The 15,756-nt window shown below is 45.4% G+C and overlaps 1 protein-coding gene across 1 annotated transcript in view; it reads left to right on the top strand.

Annotated features, from left to right (window-relative positions):
* Nucleotides 1–489: 489 nt before the first annotated feature.
* Nucleotides 490–15,756, top strand: part of CCDC69 (coiled-coil domain containing 69) — a 39,290-nt gene continuing 24,023 nt past the window's right edge. The window contains exon 1 of the mRNA XM_063120877.1: nucleotides 490–715. Within this exon, the coding sequence (XP_062976947.1) occupies nucleotides 668–715 (48 nt within the window). The 5' untranslated portion in view covers nucleotides 490–667. The remainder of the gene's footprint in view (nucleotides 716–15,756) is intronic.

Genomic DNA, 15,756 nt, shown 5'->3' with positions numbered 1-15,756 from the left:
GTAACAAGCATGCTATAAAACACTCATCTGATGATGCTCATGTACAATAGCAGTCCGATCCTGCTAGCTTGTTTACTCAGAAGCTTGTCCTGCTGTGTTTATTGGACTGCAGATGGGTCAGAAAGGATTGCAGCCTTACTAGTTCTGATAGACACACACAGAGAGCTAGATATTAGAACTATCTGATATATTTCTATATGCCTAAAGTCTTCTGTGGCTATTGTACTGCAAGGATCCAGAACACTTTCTCTCTCTCTCTCTCTCTCTCTCTCTCTCTCTCTCTTTTCTGTGGTTGCCCGAGCATCTCACATTCCCTCTTCTGGCCACATCAACCACTCTCTAACCAAAAACAGTGACCCTGCTGCTATTATCTCGCCAGCTAGAGCTTTTTTGTTTGTTGTTTTTAAAAGGCAAGAAACCCACACGCCATAGAAGGAAGGCGGGCTTCGACAGGGGCTTCTCTTCTGAGACTTACGGCGCGGGACTGTCTAAGCGTGAAGTTCAAGTAGGCTGTTTTCGGGTTCAGTTTCGGGGTCTTGGAGGAGGCAGCGCGCGGGATGGAGACCTCCCCGTCCGGCGGCGGCGGCGGCGGCGGGTGCTGCTGCCGCTGCTACTCAACTTAACCCCTGGGACTCCGCAGAGTTTCCCCCACCGCAGGCACAGAGGGATGGGCTGCAAAGGGAGCAAACCGGGCTGCTGCGAAGCCAGAAGAAAGGTAAAAAGGGGAGAGAGCGTCCAAGTTTGGGGGCGAAGGTTGTGGGGACGTTTGCACCGATAGTTTCTAACGCTCGGGGAGTGCGGATCGGGGCGCCCCGACCCCTCGGACTTTCCCTCGCTCCCTTCCTCCGGCACAGATCTCCGATCCGTTAGCGGATCAGAGAAGAGAGTCTGAGCAGAGTCTGGGGCAGGAGAGCGGAAGAAGGAGCTGGCTAGCAACAAAGCCACAGGACTTCGCCGCCGTAATGACAGGTCTACGGGCGGGAAAGTTAGGCTAAGCGCCCCACCACCACCACGGCCCCGTCCCATAAACCGATCGCCCCCACCCAGCCACCCGCTTGCAGACAAAGAGATTTCTTTCTCACTATAATCAGAAAGTGAGCGAGGGAGGCAAGCGCAGCCGAGAGCCAAGTCAACTTTGGAAGGAAGAGCCCGATTGGCTGGGGAAATGTATATATTTTGTACTTGTACGCAGACCCGCGACGTTGTTGTGATCGTCCGCGTGTAGCTGTCGCTGAGGGAGATCGGTGGCCCCAGCTCAAGACCCCGTCACATAGAAAGGACCCGTTCTCTCACCTTTGACTGGGAGACGATTGGGGTGGGTGGGTGATAAACGGTGGGCGTGGTAAAAGGGTGCGACTTCTTCGTTAGACACCTTCCCTAGTGCGTATTTTATAATCTCAGGCGAACTATTTCAGTGTATTAATTCCATGTTCCTGCATGAATGGTCGCTCTGAGTGCTAACGCAATGCCAGCAGGAGATGGTCGTTAGTCTGGATTAAGTAATCCGGAGCTACGGGGTGTGCTTTTCTATTGGACCCCATAAAGCTGCAATCCTATGCATGTTAAGACAGAAAGAAAAGAAGTCCTACAATTCCCAGAATTCCCCAGCCAACATGACTGGCTGGAGAATGCTGGGAGTTGTACATGCTCAGAGGCACTATTGTTTTAAACGGGTTACTATATTTTTAAGGGCTGAGCCCTTGAGCCCTAGCTCAAACCAAGCTTTGCCAAAATGATGATGGAAACTTCTGCAAAAATGAGTATGTCTACCAGTAAATGTTCATAAGCTTTCACTGTGCATAAACTTTCCTGTCTTGACATACATTTTGGCCCATTTCTCAAGGGAAAAGAAATCTAAAAAGACAAACACGTTATTCTATACATTTGGATTTTATGGGAAGGTTTACTGAAGAACATCTGTGACTGCTGGATTTCCCCCCCCCCCCCCCCGTGTGCACCTGTCTCTGCTCAATAAATATGCTTAACTGTATTGTAAAGTACATTAATCTCCTGCATATAAGGTCAAACAGTCCCATACCAGCCCAGACAGAGCTTTGACAGCAACTTTTCTCCAGTTCATACTACATTTTGGAAATGCAATCTCCAAGAGGTCCGATATTGGGGAGATTACGTTCAAAGACATCGAAAGAACTGGACCTAGAAAATATAATGCACTCAAATTACTATTATACCATGTTTACATTACATGGGGAACTTACATTGAGCATATATTAGGGACATTTTTTCACAAATTTCACACCAACAGTACCATTTTAAGTATTCCATCTGTACACTAATCCATATGATAAGGGTGTGCACACAGATATTTCAGTGGCTGTCATATTACTGAGTTACTCCCTCGTCAGATTCTATGAAGTCCTAGTATATTTATTTATTTATTTATTATCTTCTCAGATTCCTTGAAGTCCTAGTATCTGTATTTATTTATTTATTTATTTATTATCCTATTTTTACCCTGCTCCTCAGCCAAAAAAAAAAAAAGGCTCTTGGAGAGCAGCTTACAATCAATTAGCAAAGAAGACTGTCCCTGCCCTCAGGCTTACAATCTAAAAAAGACATGACACACAAGGAAAAGGAGTTCCAGAGGGAAGAGGGGAGAGGAAGAGAGAGAGAGAGAGAGGCCTTAGCTAGACTTAAGGTTTATCCCGGGGTCGCCCCTGCCTGCTCCTGGGATATCCTGTGTGTCATTTACATGAACAGGGATGACCCCAGGACGATCCTGGGATAAACCTTAGGTCTAGCTAAGGGCAGAGAGAGAGAAGACCAGCAAAAGGGCTGATGGGATTGTCCTGCTCCCGAAGGAGGGGAGTCCAACTGGAGCAAGCCCTGGTGTTTCCTCTGCCTGCTCCTGTCCCCTTTCTCTTTCTTCATTCCCACAGGGTCAAGATGTCAGTTATTTATCAGAAATACATAAAACTGTGCTGTTTATATGCCTGTGAATAGGAGCAAGCAACATCAGCTACTTCTTGGAGTTCATTCAGAAGCGTATGCTTTATTCCAGGAGTGTAGAAACTTTGGCCTGGGGAGCCAAACCAAGCCTGCTTGAGGTCCCAACCCAACACCCCAAGGTTCCGCAGATGGCCACACGCCCTTCCTCTGGCAACACCCCTTTCACCCAACTACCAATTGTGTGGTAGTTTTATGGTTTCTGTGTACTTTCCCCCTCATTCTTAAAGGTTGAGATGCTTCTCCTGAAGTTTAGTTACTGGCAGTGAGAGCTTGAAGCTAAAATAGGCAGGTGTCTTTAGCCCCACCGCTTTTGCTTTTAGCACTGCCCCTTTCTGCCCTCACTTCCAGCCCACCACTGGACTGCAGGCCCCAAGACCGTCTCTGAAATAGAATTTGGCCTTCAGGGTGAAACACCTCTGCTTTGTTTCTACAGGGTTTATATGTTTTAAGAACGCAGATACGTTTGTCCCCGTGGACCACATTCAGTGAAGTTTTATGGGGATATCCTAACGCTCTTCTAGGTTTTGCTTTGCCATACGAACAGAGGGCCATGTTTAGGGTGACTATATAGAAAGGAGGAGAGGGCTCCTGTATCTTTAACAGTTGTTTAGAAAAGGGAAATTCAGCAGGTGTGCATGCAGCACCTGGTGAAATTGCCACTTCAACACAACAGTTAAAGCTGCAGGAGCCCTACCATCTTGACCAGCTGCAGCTTTCACTGTTGTGATGAAGAGGGAATTTCACCAGGTGCTGCATGCATACGAATGACACCTGCTGAAATTCCCTTTTCTACGCAACTGTTAAAGATACAGGAGCCCTGTCCTCCTTTCCATATGGTCACCCTAGACATGTTCCCCCCGGCGAAAAGAAACAGTTGATCTGTGATGTCCACTGAAACACTGCAGGAGATATATGAATCCTCTTCAAAGAAGAGCCTTCTTCACTTAGAAGAGTACTAGATTAAAGAGACTTGTGGACTTCATTTGTCTGTGAAAGTGAAGCAATTCTTCATGTGGAGGGTCACAAAGGGTTGCTCCTGAATGAAATGAGCAGCTTCATAGGGGAGAAGGGGATGCGATTCCTGAGATATTCTCATGCCAAGCCATTTAGGGCTTTAAAGGTCTGAGCCAGCACCTTGAATTGAGCCCGAAGCAGTGAACCCAATACAAGATCAGCATAATATAGGGATGTCGGAGAAATCTGCAAGCATTTCAAATGAATTTGGATTTCTATGAATTCTGACTTGCAGATTCCACACTGTATCGGCTTTTTCCGAGCTGCATGGATTCTGTGGAATTGTGGACCAGCTTTTCATATTTTGCACAACCTCCCATTGAAATGAAGGCTTAATGTTGACTGGATCAGATTCAGGATTTTAGAAAGGGTTGGGCTATGAGATTATACTTCAGGGTTTATCCATTTCTTTAATCAACTAAACATGAATTAGATACCATTTAGTTTAGCATGTTGTTGTTGTTTATTCGTTCAGTCGCTTCAGACTCTTCGTGACTTCTTTACCCATATTGCTGTATTCACAACCAAGGTGGTTAAAGTGCTGTAGATGGACAGCTCTTTCCTGCACCTTTTTATGGCTTAGTGGTGGGTGGAATGAGATTCCTTAATCGTTAATAATTTGTGTGTGTGCGCGCATGAGAGAGAGAGAGAGAGATTCTGGATGTGATTACTGAAACGTACAACAGTATGATCTTGTGCATATGGCCAAAGATGGAGCTGTAAGAATTTTGCTGACTTAAAAGTGCTATATCGATGATTAATAAGAAGAATGTCTTGTTTGTTTCTGGATTAACTCAGCACCCACTGTTTCATGAGCCTAGGAGTAGCTCTCTGGAAATGAATGGTGTTTTATAACTGGTTCTAATGTTACTGTTTCCCTGCCCACATGTTTGAATGGCTGCATGGAAAAAGCATCTGCACATGTAAAGATATGTGATGTTGGAAGTCTCTTATGCACTTGATACAAATTCACTGGCAGAACACCAGTTGTGTGTGTGTGAGGGCCATGCTATGCATGGCAGAATTTGGGACTTCAGATTGCTTGGGAGAGGGTCATAATTTGGAATGCTCTCCCATGTTCATAATATCCCTGCATATAGTAAACCAGGAAACATTTGGGGAATAGCCATAGGAGCACAATCACAAAAAGATGGTCCTGGGTTCAATCTCTGCCATTTTTAAGTAGGTCTGGTAAATACCCCCACTTACTGTTGCCAGTCAGTGTCTGTGTTCACACAACATGCTAACTCACACTCAGATGTTGAGTGTGGGTTGTTGTTGAACATAGGTCGTTGCTGAACTGTGGGTTATTGTGTTGTCTGAACTCACATATTTTCCACAGGGTGGTTTGATAACCATGCAGAGTGGCTTGTTAACCACTCTGAAACACAACAACAAACCATGGGTTCTCAAGATAGCTTGCTTGAGAAAAATAAGCAACATTGCATGGTTAACAAGACATGCTGTGGAAAACATGCTGTGTTCAGACAATATGATAACCTATGGTACAACAACAGCCCACATTCAACCACTGAGTGTGGGTTAGCATTTTGTGTGATCCCAGCCACTGTAGCCTAGGGGAAGGCAACCTGGTGACCTCAAGATATTTTGGACTACAATTCCTATAATCCCAGACCATTCATTTTGCTGGCTGGTACTTAAAGGAGCTCTAGTTGAAAACATGTGAAGGTACCAAGTCGCCTGCCCCAGGTATACACAATACTGAGGGCCAAACTACCTTTTATGCTCATTGTGTAGCATGTAATTGTCCTTATTCAGATGGAGCCAGTGTCTCTGGAAGGGAGGATTAAACCTTCTTAACTGTTTTTTCTTTGAAATTTCAGGGGGAAATGTCTCCACTGGAGTCAATGGAAGGCAGTTTTTCTTCTTTTAATCCCGTGTGTGTGTGTGTGTGTGTGTGTGTGTTGAGGAGTAAAATTTCAGGAGGAGGGAAATAGGTAAGGAAGAGGTTTAGTACTCCTTTCTTGGAGCACACTGGTCCTGATCTGAATTGAGACCACACACAATTACCCTAGAGTAAATAAACCTATCAGGTTCAGCTGCATGCTACGTGATTAGCATAACAAGTAGTTGGGCCCTGTGCTAGAAGGACTAGTGGTTCAGCTTGGCAGAAGACAGCTTCCTATGTTCCTAGCATATCAGGGAGAGGGCTATTCCAAACCTTTCTCCCTGATCATGCAACAAGGTGTTTTGGTTTTGCCTAAGGGAACACTGAAAAATAAGAAGCACTTTGAAGTGGTTCGACTCAGAATTCTGCCACCTCCATAATGCCATTCTGCCAACTAATCTTCATCTTTTTTTCTGGCTGCTCTGCATGTAGGGAATAGTAACTTAGTAACTGTTTTGGGATTTTTTACATTTATCTAGGCTGACAATATGGAAAGGAGGATAGTGCTCCTGTATCTTTAACAGTTGTACAGCAGGTGTCATTCAAAAAGGATGAGGACAAGGTGGAGTGTGTTCAGAGAGCAACGAGGATGATCAGGGGTCTGGAAACCAAGCCCTATGAGGAGAGAGTGAAAGAACTGGGCGTGTTTAGTCTGGAGAAAAGAACATTGAGGGGAACGTGATAGCACTCTTCAAATATTTGAAAGGTTGTCACACAGAGGAGGGCCAGGATCTCTTCTCGATCCTCCCAGAGTGCAGGACACAGAATAATGGGCTCAAGTTACAGGAAGCCAGATTCCGGCTGGACATCAGGAAAAAAATTCCTGACTGTTAGAGCAGAATGACAATGGAACCAATGACAAGGTTGTGGCTTCTCCCACACTAGAGGCATTCAAGAGGCAGCTGGACAGCCAGCCGTCAGGTATGCTTTAAGGTGGATTCCTGCAATGAGCAGGGGGTTGGACTCGATAGCCTTGTAGGCCTCTTCCAACTCTACTGTTCTATGATTCTATGTATGCATGTAGTACCTGGTGTAATTCCCTCTTCAACACAACAATTGAAGTTGCAGGAGCTATACTAGGACCAGATACAAAAGAAGGCAGGGCTCCTGCAGCTTTCACTGTTGTGATGAAGAGGGAATTTCACCTGGTGCTACCTGCCTAAAAATGACACCTGCTGAAATTTACCTTTTCTATACAACTGGTAAAGATGCAGGAGCCCTGTCCTCCTTTCCATAGGGTCACCCTAATTTAACTGCCATTTTGCCTCCACATATGCCTGAGTACAAGAATTCAGGCTTAGAAACAACTCCACCCTCTCCCTTGTACATACTCAAAGAAGAAACAACTCTGCATAGGGTGGAGAGGGTTTTGATTGTGGGATTCATAGCCAAAAATAATCTGTTCAGGTAGTGCTGTTCATATCACATGCAGTGCAGGCTCTTTACTCTGTCAACTGTGTGGGTTCTGGTAGGCCTCAGCCTTTCCTGTCATCTATTTTTGTTTCTTAGAAGTGTGAGAAGATAAGGGAACGATTGTGTCGGTGCGGCACACAAGAAGCCCACAGGGATCTACAGCGACAAGAATGCCGGATTGTGCTGCAGTGTTACATTATATCAGGGGGTGGAATTCGGTTGCTTGGCACACAGGAGGACACAATATGTGTTTCTGCTCTGATCTCGGATGGGGGAGAAGCGCTGAGAGATGCCTTGCCTTCGTGAAAGATCAGGGCTGAGCTCTGGCTTCCATCCAAATCTGGATTACATATATATTGCACTACCCGAGTGCCACACCGCAACAACCCAGAGTTATATAAAATGTTAGCAGGCGAAACCTGATCAGCAGACCAAACAAAAACAAAACAAAACAAAAAACTGAACAGGGAAGAAGAAACATTGGATGAAATGGCGAGGGAACAGAGGATGTTCAACAGGGGTTTTTCTTGCATTCTTTGGTTTTGCTTAACCATCTCTCTTTGACGTATCCTGTGTGAGTTACTCAGACTTTAATAGAGTGACCATATGAAAAGGAGGACAGGGCTCCTGCAGCTTTAACTGTTGTGATGAAGAGGGAACTTCACCAGGTGTTGCATGCATACAAATGACACCTGCTGAAATTCCCTTTTCTATATATATATAAAAAAAACTGTTAAAAGATACAGGAACCCTGTCCTCCTTTTCATATGGTCACACTATTACTGACTATAGCCTCAGTCCTTAATTCCCCTGCATAAAGATTGCCTGTGGTCTCTCCTGACGTGCATGAAAGAAGACACACCAGTTCATGTGAATGAACTCAAAGGAGGCTTTTCTCAATGACTGCTATGTGGGCCAGCACTGACCTCCTGAAGGCTTTGCATGAGTTTTCAGAGTGGGAGACGGCTTCTTCCCATGCCTTGATTCGCTGTCTCTCTGGCCATTTCTTCACCTGCCTTTTTTCCAGGGATCATCCCGGGATCATCCCTGTGCATGCAAATGACACACAGCGGATCCTGGGAACAGGCAGGGACAATCCCTCCATTTTCCTGGGATAATCTTTAGGTGTAGAAAGGGCCTGTGTCTCTTTCTGTCTCTCTCAATGGTGATGTCTGAATGAAAGAAATGATGATCATCTGATGGAAAAGATTACTTTCTAGGCTCATCCTTAAGAGGAACTGCAGCTAGACTATTGATGCCAAAGGAATGTACAATGTAATCCTATGTGTGTCTTCTCAGAAGTAAGCCTTATTGCGTTTAAGTGTAGGATTGCATCCTTAAACGAATATGGTTTCTTCTGCAGTTGGATTGGATGAAAAGTGTTTGGGGCTCAAATGGGGAATGCTGGGAGTTGTAGGACTTTTCCCCCCCTGTCTAAACATGCATCGGATCATACATTAAAGCAACCTTTGCCAAACTGCTGTGTCCTCCAGATGTTTTGGACTATAACTCCCAGCCTTCGTGACCATGGGTTGAAGTCCAAAACATCTAGAGGGCTCCAGGATAGGAAAGGACCCATTAAAGGCTCATGTTTCCAAAAAGTTCTTGGTAAACGTTCCCAGCAATAATCCTAATTAAACTTAACAAACAAGGGATAATAGAACAGGTGCTTTTATGGATTTCTCACTGGATTTTTTTTAAAAAAGGAAGCAGAGGGTGTATAAGTACTTGTTGAAATGGAACTGAGTTAGTGCTGAGGGTGCTATTTAACTTGTTCATCATAAATAAGCTAGAATTAAAAGTGAAATTAGGTCACTAAATTTGCAGGTGACACTAAGGATGCAATCCTATTCATGTTTAGACAGAAAAAAGGCCTACAACTCCAAGCATCCTCCGGCTGGGGAATGCTGGGAGTTGTAGGCCTTTTTTCTGTCTAACTGTGCACAGGATTGCACTATAAACTTGTTCCGAGCATCTCCTTTCAGTATAGCTAGAGCCAGGGCAGAGTTTCCCTGAGGCATTTTGTTGTTAGAACTAGAGAGTCACAACACACTGGTGCTGGAGGAAGCAAAGGCCTGCATAGAATAGGATGGGAGGCAAGATGGAAGGAAGGGACTTGACCAGCTCAGGTTCCTCATATGGTGTCTCCTACATTCTGCCAAGTGTGTGATTAACCAAACCTCCATGCAGCTTCCCAAACCACTGCTGTAAAGCAAAGGAAATGACTGGAGCATTCCAGCTTTAATAGCGCATTGACAGGCGGGACAGACAACTCATGGGATAAGACCCTCCCCTCCTCTCTTTAACTTGCCAGATGTGTTTTACTTTTTTTAAAAAAAAAATATTTCCTTTATTCCAGAAGTTGATTGCTCTGCAAAATAAAATCCCTTAAATAAGAGAGAGAGAACACCGTGGCGTTACAATACTCCAAAGAAGCCATTTTAACTCTTGCTATGTTTTGCCGTGCAACGCCTGGCACAGTGGCATGCCAATGGTTGGGCATGGAAACCCATAGAGCTTGCTTCTGAATAACTGTGTACAGATCATAAATGCATGGGGTGGGGTTTCTGGCAATTTCTGGGCAGAGGTGGCACTACTAATCAAAAGGCATTGGGCAGGTAGTCTGTCTTTGCCTTCTTCATTTTTTTTGTTTTTGTTTTTTGAGGTAAGGAAAAGAGATGGAAGAACCTGCGGGGAAACATGAGAGGAATACAAGTGGAAGGTGATGTCATCTGGACACCCACCCACACCTACCTGCCCATAAAAGTCCTTGACTGAGGCAGGGTGATTGCACACCAAAAGCCTTGCTGGAAACACCCTAGGCACAGCGGAGGCTGGTGGGTCCAATATCAGTGGAGTGGTGAATCCGTTCCGGGTTTTAATCTGACCCAGCGAGCGCTCTAAAGGAGCTGTCCAAGGGTCAGAGCCTAGGGATTCATCTATGCAATGTCGCTTTGGGTACTCATTCCCCCCACCCAAACCCTGCAGCATTGTTAGGCTTGTCAAGTCCACAACCCCTGCCCCCTGCTCTGCATTCCCGTGCCTACTCTGCACTGGGATCCGCCCCTAACTGCACCCACTCTCTTAATCCGAACTGAAGCCACCTCGGGCAGACAACAAATAACCGTGGTGACATCGGGTCAATAAGTCACGGTAAAATGACACTTTGAAAAAGCACAGTTTTACGGGGGAAAGCCCAATGTAGCTGCAGGTTGGCGGCTGCATCATCTAAACAATGGGGCATAACTGCACAGCTATGGCAGGGTATACAGAGCATATAGACAAGCCCTAGGCGTATGAATTCTAGCACCCAGTCTGAAGTGGCAACATGCAACAGAAGGAGAGGGTGCTGTTTCACTCATGGCCTGCTTGTGCCCCTCATGGGGGCATCTGGCTGGCCTCCATGGAAACCAGTTGCTAGATGGTCCTTTGGTGCAATTCAGCAAGGATCTTATGTTCTTGAGTATTTTACTCAGCAGTAAGTCACTCTGAGTTTTATCCAACTTACTCTCAAGGAAAGTGTGCCCAGAATTACATCTTGAATGGTGGCTTGTCCTGGTGTTCAGAAGCCAAGACTAAGCTGGGAGAAATAGACATAAAAGGCTGAGATTTTGGTCATCTCGGTTGCGCCTTTGATCTCTAAGGGCAGCTTCAGACTGGATATATTTTAGGTCAACACCTAAGTTGTTGGGTTGTTGTTTTTAAAGTGCCTTCTTAAAATATAAAATAGGAATAAGACAAACCTGAGTTTGGAAAGTCAGGCCTGCTACAAACATACTTACCAAAGCACTGGGCTGGCTGCAATGAGTGCACAAACCCAGATTTGTTGCTGTGTCATGTTTGGAATGGCCTTAATGTTCCTAACATCAATTGCTCAACCTTTTCCTTGTCTCTTAAACGTTGCTGCAGCTTTCCTCAGCACCTCTTCCATTCACTGAAACCAAGCCCGATGCCAGCTCGCTTGCTCTCTAAACATGGATGTGGCCTTTGATTCTAAGCAGACACGATGCGACTAGTTCATATCTTTGGAAAGGTCTTCCATCCTCCGCCACAGGCACGGTGTCCTGGCAGAGAGAGAAGCTCCAGTAGTTAGTGCTCTAAATGTAGGGCAGTGTGATCGCGTACAGAACAGGCAGTACCCAAAACACTCTGCTTTGTGTCACTGGGCATCTGTGCCCACCTCATTATGTTTTTAAATTAAGGCCTTTCCCAGCTTGGAGCGTCTTGAAAAGCGTTTTTGTATGAACATTCCTCTTTTCATAGCAGTGGGTGTACTACCTTGGGAGGGCGATGGTGTCCTGAAAGGCAGTTTCTATATTATACACAAACAAACAAATGCTTTACCAAGCTTGTTTGTGAGAGCAAAAGAGTTTGTTTCCATGGCAATATTTTGGGAATCCCAATCTGAACAGTGCTACCTGCGGCGGTCCCTTTCATCCCTCAGTCTGTCATTTGGATTAATGTGGATCAAAATAGGGATGGCTACAGGGATTATGTCAGGGCCAGCATGGCTGGGCCCCTGCTGAGGGGGCCCACTGAGAAGTAGGGGCCCACTGAGAAGAGCCCCCTGGACTTGTTCCTGCTCTTCCGCTTTGCAACCCGATTAGTCACCTGCCTCTCGCTCTGGCCCAAACGGTGATGGGGAGAAGGAGGAGCAGTAGATGCCCCTGCCTACTGGCTCTCTACTTGTCAAGCAAGCAAGAAATAGAAGAATGAAGAAGAGGAAGAGGAGAAGCTGGTGACAGCGGTGGTGAGAAGGTCGACTCACAGAGGGAGGGGCCCCATTGAGGATGCCATGTGCAAGGGGTCCTCAAAAGCCTGGAGCAGGCACTGATGTGAATAACAGTTTAGGAACTCTGGTCTTGCAGTGCTGTAGTCTACTGTATCATTCATCACGGGACAAGGGATTATGTAACTCAGCCTTCTCCCACCTGGGCAGGATCTACACTACTGCTGTAAAACGTCTCACAATGGTAGTGACAACTGTTGGGGCCCAGGACACACTGCAAATACAGTTTTATTTATTTATTTATTTATTTATTACATTTTTATACCGCCCAATAGCCGAAGCTCTCAGGGCGGTTCACAAAAATTAAAACCACAATAAAACAACCAACAGGTTAAAAGCACAATTACAAAATACAGTATAAAAAGCACAACCAGGATAAAACCACACAGCAAAATTGATATAAGATTAAAATACAGAGTTAAAACAGTAAGATTTAAATTTAAGTTAAAATTAAGTGTTAAAATATTGAGAGAATAAAAAGGTCTTCAGCTGGCGACGAAAGCAGTACAGTGTAGGCGCCAGGCGGACCTCTCTGGGGAGCTGTTTTCAAACTGTTTTCAAAGTGTTATAGCCTGCTTGGTGTAGATCTGGCCCAGCTCCCCTCCAGATATGTTGGACTTCCACTGCTATCGTTCTGAGTCAGCCTGGCCCTTGGGAGTTGCAGTCCAACACTTCTGGAGGGCACCAGGTGGGGGGAAGAAGGCTGATGTAAACACGTAACAGGATGGTGGCCTGCGGTACACAGAGGTGACCGCCGTGCAGAGTATGATCTCTAAGGAACATTGTGGCCAGATCTAAACCCGGCGTCAAAACATCACAAATATGGAATAAAAAGCAGGATATAACACGATGAAAGTGGTACATGGAATGTGGGTTGTGCCCCAACAGTTATCAGTGCACTTCAGTACTGCTATAAAGCAGTAGTATAGTTCTAGTCTGTGACTTCCAAATGACACAAGAAAGCCAGCAAGGGATTGTGCATCTTCCCTGAAAGTGTGTGTGCCAATACGTCTTCCCTTCTCTGCCCCTTCTATGTCCCACCCCAGAAATAGCCATCTTTAAAATAACCTCTGGATTCCTGATTGTATAAACATGTCTGTAGATAAGCAAGACAAGCTTTGCAAGAAGCCAGAAGGGGAGACAATCACAGAGAGAAGCAGGAATGACTTAAAATCAATTCGTTCAGCCCTACTGCTCTTTTACTGCCAACAATGTGCTATACATTGTTCATATGTGAAATATAGCAGTATCTTATTATCTCTTGGAGTAGGGATGGAGAACATGTGGCTGTCCAGATGTTGGACTGCAACTCCCACTATCTCTCCCCCCCCATTGGTTATGCTGGTTAGGGCTCATGAGAGCTGCAGTCCAACAACATCTGGAGGGCCACATGTTCCCTGCCCCTGCCTTAGGTAGGGTGACCATACGAATAGGAGGACAGGGCTCCTGTACCTTTAACAGTTGCATAGAAAAGGGAATTTCAGCAGGTGTCATTTGTATATCTGGAGAACCTGGTGAAATTCCCTTTTCATCACAACAGTTAAAGTGCAGGAGCTATACTAGAGTGACCAGATTTAAAAGAGGGCAGGGCACCTGCAGCTTTAACTGTGGCGATGAAGAGGAAATTTCACCAGGTTCTCCATATATAGAAATGACACCTGCTGAAACTCCCTTTTCTATGCAACCGTTAAAGGTACAGGAGCCCTGTCCTCCTTTTCGTACGGTCATCCTATGTAAAGTGCCAAGCATGCGGATGGAGCTGTAGAAACGAATGAGGGGAGCAATTCCTTTCTTACAGAACAACCAGTTGGCATGAAATACTCTAAACCTATTGCTAGGTCACACAAATGCCCAGGTGATCTACCAGTGCTAATGTAGGTCTGTCTGGATTTTTGTGGGACATACCAGTGCCTAAGAAGTCACTGAGTCAACCCACAAGGATAATCTGATTCACACAATCAGCCCTCCCCACCACCACATGCTAATAGACTATAGGGTGACCATACGGAATGGAGGACAGGGCTCCTGTTTCATTAACAGTTGCATTGGAAAAGGCAATTTCAGCAGGTGTCATTCGTATGCAAGCAGCACCTGGTGAAATTCCCTCTTCATCACAACAGTGAAAGCTGCAGGAGCCCTGCCTTCTTTTGTAGAGTGACCAGCTTCAATGGTTGTGACGAAGAGGGAATTTCACCAGGTGCTGCATGCATACAAATGACACCTGCTGAAATTCCCTTTTCTCTACAAATAATAATAATAAATTTATTTCTTACCCGCCTCTCCATTTTGATCAAGGTGGGGAACAACAGCAAGTATAAAATACATAAAATACTGATTAAAAACATAGTATACATTGTTAAAACACCCTAAAAAACATCCTAAAAGCATCCTGAAATTCCAGTGGATAGGCCTACTGGAAGAGATCAGTCTTTATAGCTTTCTTAAAAAGACTGTTGACAAATCTTCTCCGGTAATAATAATAATAATAATAATAATAATAATAATAATAATACAGTTAAAGATACAACAGCCCTGTCTTCCTTTCCATATGATCACCCTACGTTAGACAGTCTGGAAGTCACAATAGCACAAGAGTGAAACCCTATGCAATGTAGGAAGAGGCCCAACTTCTCATGGGGTTTGGTGGATGGGAGCGAAGCCTTTCCTTCATGGTAACTGTACAGTTTATTTACTACATTTATATTTTGCTTTTTTTCCTCCAAGGAACCCAAAGGGGCTTACATGGATCTCTTTGTCTCTATTTATCCCGACAACAACCCTGTGAGCTATGTTAGGCTGAGACCCAGTGACTGGCCCAAAGTCACCCAGTGAGCTCCATGGCCAAGTGGGGACTAGAACCTAGATCTCCTGAGTCCCAGTCCAACACTTTAACCACTACACCACACTGGCTGTAAATAACTAAATATAGTTGCCCTCTACCCCTCCTTCTTCATTGCTGTTAAAGTAAGTAAATGTGACTGCTGCCCCCGGGGCTGGAAGGAGACACTGCCAAGTCTAGATTGCCAAGTGAGGTCCTAAATCCCCCCTTTTTTAATAACCCCCCTATTTAAAACCAAAGCTGGGATGGAAACTCTGACAGGCCCCAAAAGCTCAAGTGGGGATGGTAGCAGCAACAGTTGATGCTGTAACAAAACATTCCCTGAGTGATGATGTAACTGCTTGAACGGCAGCCGGAGTTAGTTCGGTGAGTGCCAGATATTTGGAGGAATTATTAGGCCTGAGCTTTATCCTGGTAATTGCCTATGATTTATTGCCTTCTTTAAAAAGAAAAAAACAACCCATCTAATTCCTGCATTTGCTCTGCGCCCTGGAACAGGCTATTTCTGGGCTCTGGAGCCGGCTATAAAAAGCACCATCAGAGCAGTAGGTTTGTGGGAGTAACGAGCTCAGCTTCCCCCAGTTGCCTGATGGTGCATCGTGACTGGCCGCCTGCTTGCTCCAGTCGCCTGGGCATCGCCTACGGCGTGAAGCCCGGGTGAAGGGGAGGCGCATGGCAAGGCCCTCGGAAAGTGTGCCCCGCGCCCCAGCACAGTGTAGCTTGATGTCAAACAACTCCTTGTTTGTCAGTTCCTTAAGCTGCCTTCCTATTTTCCAGCTGTTCCTCCTTCCCAGACACCCCTGGAGGGAGGGAAGAGGGGGA

The sequence above is a fragment of the Elgaria multicarinata genome, chromosome 3, assembly GCF_023053635.1.
Source record: "Elgaria multicarinata webbii isolate HBS135686 ecotype San Diego chromosome 3, rElgMul1.1.pri, whole genome shotgun sequence".
Classification (NCBI taxonomy): domain Eukaryota; kingdom Metazoa; phylum Chordata; class Lepidosauria; order Squamata; family Anguidae; genus Elgaria; species Elgaria multicarinata.
This window is presented reverse-complemented; position numbering and strand designations above follow the sequence as displayed.